This window comes from Mesoplodon densirostris, chromosome 8, assembly GCF_025265405.1.
Source record: "Mesoplodon densirostris isolate mMesDen1 chromosome 8, mMesDen1 primary haplotype, whole genome shotgun sequence".
NCBI classification, from domain to species: Eukaryota; Metazoa; Chordata; class Mammalia; order Artiodactyla; family Ziphiidae; genus Mesoplodon; species Mesoplodon densirostris.
The window spans coordinates 96603957-96619701 of record NC_082668.1 but is presented as its reverse complement, the minus strand read 5'-3'; the positions used below and the strand labels follow the sequence as shown (position 1 = coordinate 96619701).

Below are 15745 nucleotides of genomic sequence, written 5' to 3'. Positions count from 1 at the left end.
AAGTTCTTTCCAGTTCTAAAATTCTGTGAAGGGCCTAACATACTTTGAAGACGCAGTAAGACTTTTTTCAAGGATGAGTGAGTTTTCACATGCATTTAGAAGGCTGAGTTAACTATGCTGATAAGACAACCTCAGTTTTCAGATGTATCATTTTAGTCTAATATTCAAATGAATTATAAAAATAATTTACAAAATAATCATCTTTTTAAAGTGTTTGAGGAGCCTGAAGAGCCTATTCCAGAAGAAGAGATCCCAGAGGAACCACCTCGCATAGAGGAGATTGAGGAGGTGGCGCCACCTACAGGTACAGCTTCTTTTATGAGTTGGACATTTAAAATGTCTGGTGTTCCGAATATTTCTCAGAATTCATCTAAACCTGATATTCACCAGTATACTTTTCTTACATCATATCAATGATAAATTGAAGATTAATTACAACTGGCACCTGAAACTTTGTGTTCCTTTTCTTGACCCAACTTTTTCTACTGCGTGTACAATTCAGTTAGAATGAGAGAGAGAATTTTATGCTATTGACACTTTAATGTTTTTCTGGCCAGATGCTATTGTAATACTTTCTCCTAGTTTTCAATCCTTAGTTTTTTTCTTCAAGTGGGGAAAAATCTACTTCTATGGTGTTTGCTCTTTAGAATAATTGTTAGGCTATCATTGCTAAAGACTATGACAATCTTTTTATAGTTGATATTATGTTTGCTTATAGGATTTCCAAGTAATATCTTTCTCACCTTTAGAGTCAATACTTCATATAAGCAATTACCATTTAGGTTGCTAATATATTTTTTAAATAAATCAATGTTTTGTGTTTGGGGGTCTTTTTGGTATATGGTTGTTGTCCTGTTAATTGCATGTCATTTTTCAAAATGTCCATGAAATATCTTTTAAGTGCCTGAAGTGGTTAAGAAAGCAGTACCTGAAGCACCTACTCCTGTTCCTAAGAAAGTGGAGGCACCACCAGCTAAAGGTATAACAAATCCTTTTATTAAAGACAATATCTTTAAATTCCCATTCATTTTCTTTTTAAAAAACAAAAGTATCTTCATTCATTACTTTCTTAGAGTCATTTAAATAGGAAACTTATGAAATTGATTAAGAACCTGTCAAATATAATTCATTCGATTGTTTTAGCCTTTTTTGGAACGTTAATGAATGAGTATATGTGTGTGTGTGTGTGTGTGTGCATGTGTGTGTGAATTATTCCAGAATATTCTTATTTAGCTGAGAATTTTAATGGTAATAGTACATCTCTCTATACTTATATACATTACAATGGATCCTTCCCAACATTCCATTCCTAGATTTTATTCCATTACATAAGTCAAATTTTCTCGTGTAATTATTATAATAATGTCTACTGTGTTATTTTATGGAGGGGGGTTATCTGTTCTAATGCTTAGATAATAATTATTTTAAAGAGCCTCGTGTCCCTTTTGTAATATCTGGCCAGAGCATTCAAGATTATTACAAAACGTCTATCTCTCATTGTTCCTAATTAGGTTAATGCTTCCGTAGCACTCCTAATTGATTAAGTTATGCTGTCCCTATTGCAATAGACATCCTCAGCAGACACGATAGTGCCCAGCAGAACATGACACCTGTATCAAGGCTTAAGTACTCTATGATGGTAATCACTTGAAAAAAGCCTTCATCAAATTAAAAATAGTAGAAGTAGGCCCAATATTGGTAATCTCTGCTATTAAAAAAAAAAAAAGATAGCACAGGTTCTTTGTGGACATACCTTCTTCTAAGGTGTGGCTAGTACAAATGAGTGATTTGGAAAAATATCTTTATAGCCTCTAAAATTGGTGTCCAATTTTACAATAGAGTGACTTCTTAGACTTCGATTATTGTAATGTTGATGTTGTTTCTGATGTTTTTATTTCATGTTTATCATTGAGTATTGTCAGCTAACTGAAACGCCTCATATCTTTAAAGTGCCAAAGAAGGTTCCTGAAGAAAAAGTACCTGTTCCTGTTCAGAAAAAAGAGGCCCCTCCTGCCAAAGGTACATCTTCTCTTTTTAACCTGAACTTTCTTATAATCTTTTTCATTAAGATTTTTATGTTTTATGTCTACGTGTCTTGATCGTTTTTGGTGTCTTCTGCCTATGGAATCTTGCTCTTGACAGTCTCAAATATTAAAACTATATCTTTAAAGTGCCTGAAGTTCAAAAGAAAGTCCCAGAAAAGAAAGTCCCTGAAAAGAAAGTCCCTGTGCCTAAAAGAGAAGCTGTTCCCCCAGCTAAAGGTACTTTGGGGAAGATCTTTAATTTTCACGTGTTGCTGCATGAAAGCCTTTCTCAGCTGTTTTTATATTTTGAATTTACATCTTCATTTCTGCTGTGTTTAAAAAAGATAGATCTCTTAAAATAGATGCTCTTTCAGGGAGAGCTGTTCTTGAAGAAAAAATATCAGTTGCTGTCCACAAAGAGGAAGTAGTAAAAGAAAGAGCAGAATTAGAAATAGTGGAAGCACAAGTGGAAGAAGCTCGTGAAGAAGAGTTCCATGAGGTTGAAGAATACTTTGAAGAAGAAGAGTTCCATGAGGTTGAAGAAGTCCTCAAAGTAGAAGAGTATAGAGCTGAAGAAGTACATGAAGTTGAAGAAGTCCATAGGGTAATAGAAGTCTTAGAGGCTGAAGAAGTGGAAGTATATGAAAAACCCAAAGCTCCACCTAAAGGTATAGGGAATTGTGCAGATATTACAAATTATTATATGTTGCTCTAACTTCTTTTTTAAAGTACATTTCGTATTCAGTTTGGACATTAGAAACCCACTTACTTTCCATGATAAAATCATGAAATACTTTAAGCATGAGTTTAAACTACTTGATAACAATGATTGATATGGAGTAGAGATTAACCACAGAGTATAATTTTAGCCAACAAGATAATAATATTTGATATCTACTTACCTAAGGAGATAACATAATTCACGTTATGAATTTGTGGATTCCTTTTTAAATCCAAGTAAGAGTGTTACATGATTGTTACAGGTACCAAAATATCTGGCCAGTGTCATCAGTTGAGTGAGCAAGAAACTCCTCAGTTCACTGAGGAATTTACATGTCCAGGCAAAAGAACCATTGCTTTATTAGCATTTCAGTCAACTGTTCACAAACTGATAATTATTTATCCAAATCTTCCACCATTTTATGATATTTTCAGGAGAAATAACATTAAGGAAGGAAATGAAGTGTGGTAGTAGCACCTGCATTCTAGTATATTCTGAGGATAAACCTACAAATACATTCTCTGCAAGTCTACTCCAGCTCTTGAACAAATTAATAATATGTGTGTAATATGGAGGAATGTGTGTGTGCTTAGTATACACAGTAAATTTACAATACAGATGAAATTTAGCAAAATCAAGTCTTTTTTGGAAGTAGGTGTGGTATAAATTTTTTAAATATGAATAGAGAAAGCATTTTATGAGCCCTCATTGTACTAATTTTAGTCATCGTGGGCCATGATACTTCAGGAGTTCATTCTAAACCAAAACACTAATATCTTTAAAGGGCCTGAGATATCCGAGAAAATCATCCCTCCAAAAAAACCACCTACTAAAGTTGTTCCTCGAAAAGAGCCACCAGCTAAAGGTATTTTATTGGTGAAAAATTACTTAACTAATTTTACATACAGTAGCACCTTGGCTGCTTTACAAGTTTGAATTCTACTTGATGTTTTTCTTCTGTGTTTTGTGTTTCTGGAATGTCTAAAACAAACTAATATCTTGAAAGTGGGTGAGGGGCTAAAGAAAGTTCTATCAAAAAAGAAAGTCACTCTTATACTTAAAATACCCAAAGCAATATCACTACTAACCAAACAGTGAACCCAGTTTTCCTTCTTTGGTACTCTTTGATTATATATTCACTCACCTGTTTATTGATACATTCTTGTTTTCCTGTTAATTATTAATTTTAATGACCTAGTAAATATAAATACATTGTGACTGTGTGTTTAATGTCCCTGCTTTGTTCAGTTTCTGTTTTGTTTTGTTTTTTTTATTGTGTTGGGTCTTCACTGCTGCGTGCGGGCTTTCTCTAGTTGCGGCGAGCGGGGGCTACTCTTCGTTGCTGTGTGCGGACTTCTCATTGCGGTGGCTTCTCTTGTTGTGGAGCATAGGCTCTAGGCACGCGGGCTTCAGTAGTTGTGGCACATGGGCTCAGTAGTTGTGGCTCGCAGGCTCTAGAGCGCAGGCTCAGTAGCTGTGGCACACGGGCCTAGTTGTTCCGCGGCATGTGGGATCTTCCCGGACCAGGGCTCAAACCTGTGTCCCCTGCATTGGCAGGCAGATTCTTAATCACTGCACCACCAGGGAAGCCCTGTTCAGTTTTTAAACCTCTTGAATTTCACAATAAAAATGAAAAACAGTAGCTTATAAATAATATATACTTACAGCTTTAAGTCTCTGAAGCATTTAAGAATGTTATCACTGAAGAGAAAATATCAATTATTCCACCAAAACAAGCAGAAAGAGCACCAGCTGAAGGTGTCTTATTTGTTTTTCTTGTCAAGTTCTTATGATTCTTACATGGGAAATTCCCTTGGATTTTTGTTGTTGTATTTGTTATCAAAATTCAACTCATTTTAATTACTGTAATGTATTTGATAAAGTGATGTCTGTATTTTATACTGTGGCTATGTTCTTTTCTGTCTTTACATTTCTCTTACGCTCTACTTGTTAAAAAATCTTTATGAATGTTTAAAAGTAAAAGAAACTATCTCTACTGTCTCCAAAGTACCTGAAGTACCCAAGAAAATTGTGGTAGAAGAAGAAGTACGTGTTCCTGAAGAGCCTGAAGTTCCACCAGCTAAAGGTATCTGCCTTTGCTGATTCGCCACTAATACAAAACTCCCTTTTATTCATTTATTATGAGAAGAAAGAGAGAGAGATTGTTCTCCCCTCAATGCCACAAAATGGCTGAATTATGTAAACTTCAATTTATGTCCCATAACATAATCCTCCCTTTTGTGACTACCCTCTGGGAACACAGGCCTAAGCCTAAAAGTTGGTTTTATTTGTATTGATCCTCTTCTTAAGCAATATTTAAATATTGACCCCTCAACTTCTTTTTCAAAAATAATTCATTTTAGAAGTTATTTTGAAGTAGCTCTGGAAACAAATAAACATGTTCCAAGTGACAATAGAAAATCATGTTGTATCCAAAGGGCAAAGTCCTTCTAATATGACAAATCAACAACTCATCAACAAGGCCATCTAGAGAGATGCATTGATTGTGTGTTTAGATGACTTATAATTTGGGGATTTTTTGACATTCTCCTTGTTAGATGCCCCTGTTTGTCTTGATATTTTACACACAATGATGCAATTTTTTAAAATAAAACAAATATCTTTAAAGCACCTGAAGCACCCAAGAAAATTGTTCCAGAAGAAAAAGTTCGTGAAGCTGTTCCTAAAAAGCCTGAAGTTCCACCAGCTAAAGGTATACACTGATACTAATCACAACATGAAATAACGCTATGTTTAGTTATTCATGATTTAAAGTGAATGTGAGTGATGTAAATATTTGTATTTTGTTTCTTTATATTCTTAATATCTTATATTTGGTATTTATTACAATTAATATACTAATATCTTTGAAGTTCCTGAGGTGCCTAAGAAAAGTATTCAAGAAGAAATATCACCCATAGTTCTTTCTGAAGATGCAACGATGTACAGTGAGTGTAGAAAAACTGGTGGTTCTCTTTGGTTTGTCTGTGTTTGTCTTCATAGCTTTAAAAGTAAATATACTAATATCTTGTAAAATCCTAACATGCCAAAAATATTTGGCTAAAATTAGGTAATTTGAATGATTATTAGCCTCAGACAAGGTATATTTCCTCACCAATTTAAAAAATAAAGAGTCCTGTATGTATACCGTTGCCCAATTTTAGAAAAGTCATTTGTCATGTTGAATTTGTCATTGTCTTGTTAACCTGTTCTATGTACAAATGTCTTCTGCTTTTCAGCAATTCATTTTCTCAGACCATAAGGCAACTTTCTTTAACTTGATAATAATATTTTACTTGGATATGTAGAATCAAAATACTTCAGCATTAGTATTTTTTACTCTTTGCAACAATTGTTGTACACATTTTGGCAGTGCTATTCAAATACCGATAGATTTACAAGGCCATTAGAACCTCAAAAGAATTCTCAAACCATTTTTGGTTTTGCCTTCATGAAAAATTATAATTAATTAATTTGAAGAGTAAAATAATATGAGTAAAAAAGTATTCTGAATAGAATACTGTTTAATAATCTGAATAGTGAAAATGCCAGCAGTCAAGATATCCTTCCATTTATTTGAATGGAAAATTTAAATCCAATTTTTGTCACCCTATAATAATAGGTTTGGATAAAAATATATGATGACTCCCTCCTTAGAATACCCTTTCTATGCTTGAGTTTGGTTATTATTATCAGCCAGTCTTCCTTTCTGATATCTGGAGAAATCTTTATTTTTCAGTTGCCTTATTTTCCAAATATTTTATCATTCTTATTTTTCTTTTCTTCTTCCAATCTCTGAATGGTTTTCACATTCATATTGAATATGAAGCCATAGACTAGATTTGGTTTGAAAATATAGATAACTAGTTTCCTGGAACAGGAAAGGACTTAGATGAATTTCCAGTAGGTCAAATATTGGAGAATTCTTGATATGCAACTCAACATCGATCCTGTTCCTTAAGAAAAAAATCCATAAAAATTAACAATAGGGAAATTTTACCAGTATCTTTCTGCAGACAAAGTAAAAGAATTATATACTAGTCCCTGACCAGTGAATTCCTCAATTTTACCATCATGATCATAAAGAAATGCTGAAAAGTCCTATATCATAAAACTGGGAATGAGGCTTTTTCCTAGCCAGTGTGTTATTGTCACTAACTTGGATCTATGTAGTACTAGTCATTTGAGTTAGAGATGTGTATTATGTATTATGTTTTTCTTAACACTATTCTTCATCCACCCTGAAGTGCCTCTAATTGTATAAATACTAATATCTTTAAAGTTTATGAAGTATCTGAAGAATCATCTCCAGAAGAAAAAGTACTTGTGACTCATCCTCAAAAGACAAAAACCAAAGTAGCAAAAGGTATATAATACCAATGACCCAGTGAAGAAAATTTATTTTTGGCTCATTTTAAAAGCTCAATACTTTCCTTCACCATTTATAAATATAACTATACTCATATCTTTTAAGTGCCTGAACCACCCAAGAAAGTTGTTCCAGAGGACAAGATATATGTGACTATTCCTAAAAAGAGAGAAATACCAGCAACTAAAGGTACATTCCAACAACATCAAACTGGGATGAATATCTCTGGCTTCAAGACTCAAAAATTGCATGTTATATAATCTACTGTTTTTATAACTTCTAAGTGTAAACTTACTAATATCTTTAAAGAGCCTGATACAACCAGAGAAGTATTTCCAGAGGTGGAGTTACCTGAGGCTGTTCCCAGTATTCCAGAGCATCTTCCAACTGAAGGTATAATTCTTAGTTATGAAAATCTAAATAAGAAAACCTTTCTTCATCAGTCTGCAAAATATGTTCACTGCTTTGTGTAGATTTTCATGACCTTTAATGCTAAAATACTAATATCTTTAGTGTCCCTAATGTACCCAAGACAAGGAACTATCTATGACTTGCTCCTAAAAAGTCAAATCCCACTCATATAATGAATAAACATTAGAACAAAAATAAAATTTCTAATTTAAGGTTATAATATCTGCTAATATCCCTAACTTTCTTTGTAAGTCATGTCTTCATGTCTTTGCCTTTCTCAATTAAAAAATACTAATATCTTTAAAGAGTTGGAAGTCTCCAAGGAAGATGTTCCAGAGAGACAACCTCCTGTTACCAAAAGAAGAAAAATACCACCACCAAAAGGTAAAAGCCAGAAGAAGGTTGACTTTCTTATCTCATGACTGTAGTTGTACTCACCACGTGTAAAAATACTAATACCTCTAAAGCTCCAGATGCTACCAGGGAGATCACTTCAGAGACATGGGTCCCCCAAAGGAGCAGCTCGACTGGGTATATACATGTCCCCATGAGTCATAAGGGGGAAAAGTCCATAACTTTATACACATGGAGATGCTTGGGCTATAAATTTTATCTATGAGCCCTCCAGGGAAAATATATATACATATAATGTGCAGATGTGACCCAGATGGAAATAGCTATTGCTGTTTCCTTACAAAATAAAATTCAAACTAGCTAGAAAAAAAATCTATATGAGAGATCACCTATAACATTTATATCCCTGAAACTAGACTGAATAGGCTCACCCCACACCACTCTAAAGCAGAAATCAGTGCCATAAAATGACAGAGGTGCTTGGCTGTAGACTATAGGTTAGTAATTCAAATGCTCCATGGGGTTGAAATTCCAGGATATAATACAACTACCTGTTGAATTGCTCTTCTATTAAAATAAACTTACTACCAACAACAAGTGCATAAATTTGAAATAACTGAATTCCCCTAAGACTTAAATATCATAGAAATATTTTTAGAAAACCATGACTTAAAGAAAATAAAATATTAAATTCACTGTGGAACTGTTCTATCTGTAATATCATCTCTACCCGAGAGCCTTCTAAAACCAGGGCAGTTAAAACCAAAACCAGTTAAAGTTGGAATTCTGCCCTGAATATTTATTTGCTCCTCTCATTGTCTTTTATTTTTAAAGAGTCCTACGTTTTCTCATTTTGAATATTTCCAGATAAGTCAACAGATGAGAACGTTTTAAAACATCTCCCAAAATTCTTCACCATGCCCATGATATTCTGTAATTTAAAGAATATCTGAACATTGTGACAATATTTTCTCTAAAATATTTTAGTTGTTCTCCTTCCTCCTTTACTTGAAAAACAATCACCTTTTTAAAGTACCTAAGGGACTTCCCTGGGAGTCCAGTGGTTAAGACTCCATGCTTCCACTGCAGGGAACATGGGTTTGATCCCCTGGTCAGGGAACTCAGATCCTGCAAGCCGCCTGAGGCAGCCAAAAATAAAATAAAATAAAGTGCCTAAGGTGAGGGTACAAAATAAAGCCAATCCAGGTAAGGAGCTGTTTTATCCTCTTCAAACTAATAGCAAAAGGTACATTGTTAATTATTTAAAAATCAGTTTTTTTCACTTAAAGGTAAATTTTTATCTCAGTTCCTATGTATCTACCATTCAAAGAAATAAAATTACTAATATTGATAGTGCCTGAGGTGACCAAGAAAACAGCTCCCGATAATCAAGTATTCATACTGTTACCAAAGAATCAGATTTGGGGAGTGGGGAGGTCACCCAGTCTGGGACATTCCTGTAGGTGGGGTTTTGACTAAAACTCTTCATTGCTCTTCATCACTCTGAAGTACAATGAATTCATATCTTTAAAGTGCCTGAATCACCTCAAGAAGTTGTCCCTGTAAAGGAAATACTCATAGCTGCTCCCCCTGAAATTGAAACACCTTCCACTAAAGGTGTCATTCATTCTATCATTCCTTCCTTCATTTATTTAACAAATGCCCACTATGTGCATGGTGCTGGGGAGCTGGGGAATAATAAACAAAGACAAGATTTGACTCCTTTCTTCAAGACTTTGTACCTCATCCAGTTCTTGAAGGAAGCACCCTTGTAGACATAAAAGTCACTTTGGTTCAGTTAATGTCATTAATGTCTCCACTGATCCCTTAACCTCTAAGTATAATATAATACTAATATCTTCAAAGTAGCTGAAGCCGTGCAAGAAGTTGCTCCTGAAATGAAAGTATCTGAGGATGTTCCTAAAGAGGCAGAACCTCCACCTGTGAAAGGTACCTGTCACCTCTGAACAGATACTGAAGAAATTGTCTGTCTTCGGTTCTTAAAACTATGTTTTTCTAATGTTCTTCCTGACTCCTAAATGTAAACATACTAATATCTTTAAAGCACCAGAAGCTCCACAAGAAGTTCCCTCTCAAAAGAAAATGTGTGACTGTTCCTATCAAAACAGAAAACCCTCCTATTAAAAGTGTTCATTCAACAAATACTTCATAAGGAGGGTCTACAGGGTCATAGGACCTCCACTAGTTGCTAGAGAAGGGTGAGCCCATCTTCTCAAGGATGCTGCTAATCCCATTCAACTTAGTTGATTGGTGCGGCAAGGGGAGAACAGGCAGAGAAGAAACTTCTAAAAAACTACATTTCCTAACATATTATGGTTATTGTTTTCATTCATCATTTTAACTCCTAAATGTGAAATACTAATGTCTTTAAAGTGCCTGAAGCTGCTCAAGAAGGTGTTCCTGCAAAAAGAGTTCCTTCCAAAAAAAGAGAACCTCCATCAGTTAAAGGTACAAGTCCCCATGCTGTCAAGTTCAAGAAGAAATAGCTCCTGTAGCCTTGAAAATATTTTGCTGTTCCTACTGATCTTTGCAACACTAAATGTTAAAATACTGATTTCTTAAAGTGCCTGAAGCTCACCAAGAAATTTTCCCTGAAAAGAAAACATATGTGGTTCGTCACGAAACGACTGAAGCCCTTCCTGATGAAGGTATATGTTGCTGGAAGCTTAGAAATTTGGGGAAATGTCTTTTCCTTTATAAATGTATTTCCTGTTTGTATTGATTCTTGTAACTCCTAAACGTAAAAATATTAATATCTTTAAAGTGCCTGAGGTGGCCGAAGAAGTTGTCTGGGAAAAGAAAGTGCATCCTCCCCAAAAGCCTGAAGTTTTATCTGTCAAAGGTACATCCTAACAGCCCCTCAGGAGGGAATAGAGAGGGCTAGGGAAAGAACCGCCTTGCTGGCCTTGAAAGTGCTTTTGCGGTGTAAATGTGATTCTTGTCTGTGTTGATCCTCATGACTCAAATGTAAATTTACTAATATCTTCAAAGTGCCTGAGGCTCCCAAAGAGGTTTTCCCTGAAAAGAAAGCACCAGTGGCACCTCCTAAAAAGCCAGAAGTCCTACCTGTTACAGGTATTTGTCACAAACCTTAGGCCTAAAAAGGCATAGCTCTTCTGCTCTTGAAAATAATTTGTTCCAGTGATCTCATAACTTCTAAATGTAATTTTACTAATATCTTTTAAGTGTCTGAGGCTCCCAAGGAAGTTGTCCCTGAGAAGAAAGTACCTGTGATGCCTCCTAAAAAGCCAGAAGTCCCACCAGCCAAAGGTAGCCACCTCCATGTTGCTATGTTTGATACTGTCTGTTTGTCTTTACTCTGTCTAATCATGAAAATACTAATCTCTTTAAAGTACCCGAGGTGCCAAAGGCAGCTGTCCCAGAGAAGAAGGTGCCTGAAGCTATTCCTCCCAAACCGGAAAGTCCTCCCCCAGCAGGTAATGACAATGCTGTACATACCAGGGAGAAAAATAACTGCTATTTTAGCTAGAAAAAAATTATATGTATAAATCCCAGTACATACTGGGATATACGAATATATCTTGGTGTATGATTGCATGATATAGTCATTCATTATTTCCACCTTTTCTAAACACAAATTATCAATATTTTTTAAGTGCCTGAGGTGCCACCAGAGGAAGCCATCCCTGAAAAGAAAGTGCCTGTGGCTCCTCCTAAAAAGCCAGAAGCTCTACCTGCTAAAGGTATTTATCCTTCCGTGTTGTTGGTCTCCTGTTTTGGGGGCTGGGAAAAAGTGTTAAGAAGTGTCCGCCAGTTTCATAAATGATACTTGCTTGGGCAAATGTGTTGTCGATATTCCCATTTTATAGTTTCAACTAATAGATACTAATATCTTCAAAGTTCCTGAAGCTCCTAAAGAAGTTGTACCTGAAAAGAAAGTGGCTGTACCCAAAAAACCAGAAGTCCCACCAGCTAAAGGTATTTATTCCCACTGCTGTGTTAAGAATATATATTGTCTTGTCCTCTTCATGAATATTGTAACATACGCCTTCACTGTTCCCAAATTCTAAAAATACTGATATCTTTCAAATACCTAAAGCTGCTCAAGAAGTTGTCCCAGAAAAGAAAGTTCCCAAGACACCACCCAAAAAACCGGAAGCCCCACCTGTCACAGGTACATGTTGGCCCAGAGATCATTCTGTAGAAGAAATGTCTCTTCAGTTCTTGAGAATGATTTTAGTCCATTGCTATTCATTAACCTAACCATAAAACTACTAATATCTTTCAAGTGCCTGAAGTTCCTCAAGAAGTTGTCCCAGAAAAGAAAGTTCCTAAGGCACCGCCCAAAAAACCGGAAGCCCCACCTGTCACAGGTACATGTTGGCCCAGACATCACTCTGTGGAAGAAATGTCTCTGGAGTTTTTGAGAATGATTTTAGTCCATTGCTATTCATTAACCTAACCATAAAACTACTAATATCTTTCAAGTGCCTGAAGCTCCTCAAGAAGTTGTCCCAGAAAAGAAAGTTCCTAAGGCACCGCCCAAAAAACCGGAAGCCCCACCTGTCACAGGTACATGTTGGCCCAGAGATCATTCTGTAGAAGAAATGTCTCTTCATTTCTTGAGAATGATTTTAGTCCATTGCTATTCATTAACCTAACCATAACACTACTAATATCTTTCAAGTGCCTGAAGTTCCTCAAGAAGTTGTCCCAGAAAAGAAAGTTCCTAAGGCACCGCCCAAAAAACCGGAAGCCCCACCTGTCACAGGTACATGTTGGCCCAGACATCACTCTGTGGAAGAAATGTCTCTGGAGTTTTTGAGAATGATTTTAGTCCATTGCTATTCGTTAACCTAATGGTAAAACTACTAATATCTTTCAAGTGCCTGAAGTTCCTCAAGAAGTTGTCCCAGAAAAGAAAGTTCCTAAGGCACCGCCCAAAAAACTGGAAGCCCCACCTGTCACAGGTACATGTTGGCCCAGAGATCATTCTGTAGAAGAAATGTCTCTGGAGTTTTTGAGAATGATTTTAGTCCATTGCTATTCATTAACCTAACCATAAAACTACTAATATCTTTCAAGTGCCTGAAGTTCCTCAAGAAGTTGTCCCAGAAAAGAAAGTTCCCAAGACACCACCCAAAAAACCGGAAGTCCCACCAGTTTCAGGTATTTTTCACCCCACTCTTTATTCTATAGAAGAAATGCCTCCTCTGCTCTGGGAAATATTTTTAGTCCATTGCTATTCATTAACCTAACCGTAAAACTACTAATATCTTTCAAGTGCCTGAAGTTCCTCAAGAAGTTGTCCCAGAAAAGAAAGTTCCTAAGGCACTGCCCAAAAAACCGGAAGCCCCACCTGTCACAGGTACATGTTGGCCCAGAGATCATTCTGTAGAAGAAATGTCTCTGGAGTTTTTGAGAATGATTTTAGTCCATTGCTATTCATTAACCTAACCATAAAACTACTAATATCTTTCAAGTGCCTGAAGTTCCTCAAGAAGTTGTCCCAGAAAAGAAAGTTCCCAAGACACCACCCAAAAAACCGGAAGCCCCACCTGTCACAGGTACATGTTGGCTCTGACCTCAGTCTGCAAAAGAACTATCTCTTCTGCTATTGAAAAGTTTCCGTCTATTGCCTTTTGTTTACTGAAGTGTAAAACTATTAATATCTTTCAAGTGCCTGAAGTTCCTCAAGAAGTTGTCCCAGAAAAGAAAGTTCCCAAGACACCGCCCAAAAAACCGGAAGCCCCACCTGTCACAGGTACATGTTGGCCCAGAGATCATTCTGTAGAAGAAATGTCTCTTCATTTCTTGAGAATGATTTTAGTCCATTGCTATTCATTAACCTAACCATAACACTACTAATATCTTTCAAGTGCCTGAAGTTCCTCAAGAAGTTGTCCCAGAAAAGAAAGTTCCTAAGGCACCGCCCAAAAAACCGGAAGCCCCACCTGTCACAGGTACATGTTGGCCCAGACATCACTCTGTGGAAGAAATGTCTCTGGAGGTTTTGAGAATGATTTTAGTCCATTGCTATTCATTAACCTAACCGTAAAACTACTAATATCTTTCAAGTGCCTGAAGTTCCTCAAGAAGTTGTCCCAGAAAAGAAAGTTCCTAAGGCACTGCCCAAAAAACCGGAAGCCCCACCTGTCACAGGTACATGTTGGCCCAGAGATCATTCTGTAGAAGAAATGTCTCTGGAGTTTTTGAGAATGATTTTAGTCCATTGCTATTCATTAACCTAACCATAAAACTACTAATATCTTTCAAGTGCCTGAAGTTCCTCAAGAAGTTGTCCCAGAAAAGAAAGTTCCCAAGACACCACCCAAAAAACCGGAAGCCCCACCTGTCACAGGTACATGTTGGCTCTGACCTCAGTCTGCAAAAGAACTATCTCTTCTGCTATTGAAAAGTTTCCGTCTATTGCCTTTTGTTTACTGAAGTGTAAAACTATTAATATCTTTCAAGTGCCTGAAGTTCCTCAAGAAGTTGTCCCAGAAAAGAAAGTTCCCAAGACACCGCCCAAAAAACCGGAAGCCCCACCTGTCACAGGTACATGTTGGCCCAGAGATCATTCTGTAGAAGAAATGTCTCTTCATTTCTTGAGAATGATTTTAGTCCATTGCTATTCATTAACCTAACCATAACACTACTAATATCTTTCAAGTGCCTGAAGTTCCTCAAGAAGTTGTCCCAGAAAAGAAAGTTCCTAAGGCACCGCCCAAAAAACCGGAAGCCCCACCTGTCACAGGTACATGTTGGCCCAGACATCACTCTGTGGAAGAAATGTCTCTGGAGGTTTTGAGAATGATTTTAGTCCATTGCTATTCATTAACCTAACCGTAAAACTACTAATATCTTTCAAGTGCCTGAAGTTCCTCAAGAAGTTGTCCCAGAAAAGAAAGTTCCTAAGGCACCGCCCAAAAAACCGGAAGCCCCACCTGTCATAGGTACATGTTGGCCCAGAGATCATTCTGTAGAAGAAATGTCTCTTCATTTCTTGAGAATGATTTTAGTCCATTGCTATTCATTAACCTAACCATAAAACTACTAATATCTTTCAAGTGCCTGAAGTTCCTCAAGAAGTTGTCCCAGAAAAGAAAGTTCCCAAGACACCACCCAAAAAACCGGAAGCCCCACCTGTCACAGGTACATGTTGGCCCAGAGATCATTCTGTAGAAGAAATGTCTCTTCATTTCTTGAGAATGATTTTAGTCCATTGCTATTCATTAACCTAACCATAAAACTACTAATATCTTTCAAGTGCCTGAAGTTCCTCAAGAAGTTGTCCCAGAAAAGAAAGTTCCCAAGACACCACCCAAAAAACCGGAAGTCCCACCAGTTTCAGGTATTTTTCACCCCACTCTTTATTCTATAGAAGAAATGCCTCCTCTGCTCTGGGAAATATTTTTAGTCCATTGCTATTCATTAACCTAACCGTAAAACTACTAATATCTTTCAAGTGCCTGAAGTTCCTCAAGAAGTTGTCCCAGAAAAGAAAGTTCCTAAGGCACTGCCCAAAAAACCGGAAGCCCCACCTGTCACAGGTACATGTTGGCCCAGAGATCATTCTGTAGAAGAAATGTCTCTGGAGTTTTTGAGAATGATTTTAGTCCATTGCTATTCATTAACCTAACCATAAAACTACTAATATCTTTCAAGTGCCTGAAGTTCCTCAAGAAGTTGTCCCAGAAAAGAAAGTTCCCAAGACACCACCCAAAAAACCGGAAGCCCCACCTGTCACAGGTACATGTTGGCTCTGACCTCAGTCTGCAAAAGAACTATCTCTTCTGCTATTGAAAAGTTTCCGTCTATTGCCTTTTGTTTACTGAAGTGTAAAACTATTAATATCTTTCAAGTGCCTGAAGTTCCTCAAGA

At 36.6% G+C, this 15745-nt stretch overlaps 1 protein-coding gene across 5 annotated transcripts in view; it reads left to right on the top strand.

The window, feature by feature from the left end:
• Positions 1 to 15745, top strand: part of TTN (titin) — a 283231-nt gene that overhangs the window by 138050 nt on the left and 129436 nt on the right. For 2 of the 5 annotated variants that reach the window (XM_060105900.1, XM_060105899.1), the window contains 10 exons: positions 212 to 304; positions 902 to 979; positions 1951 to 2019; positions 2172 to 2261; positions 2399 to 2692; positions 3530 to 3610; positions 4754 to 4831; positions 10892 to 10975; positions 11087 to 11170; positions 11254 to 11337. The exons of the other annotated variants lie outside the window; for them this stretch is intronic. In XM_060105900.1, the coding sequence (XP_059961883.1) occupies positions 212 to 304; positions 902 to 979; positions 1951 to 2019; positions 2172 to 2261; positions 2399 to 2692; positions 3530 to 3610; positions 4754 to 4831; positions 10892 to 10975; positions 11087 to 11170; positions 11254 to 11337 (1035 nt within the window). The remainder of the gene's footprint in view (positions 1 to 211; positions 305 to 901; positions 980 to 1950; positions 2020 to 2171; positions 2262 to 2398; positions 2693 to 3529; positions 3611 to 4753; positions 4832 to 10891; positions 10976 to 11086; positions 11171 to 11253; positions 11338 to 15745) is intronic. 5 annotated transcript variants of the gene reach the window in all.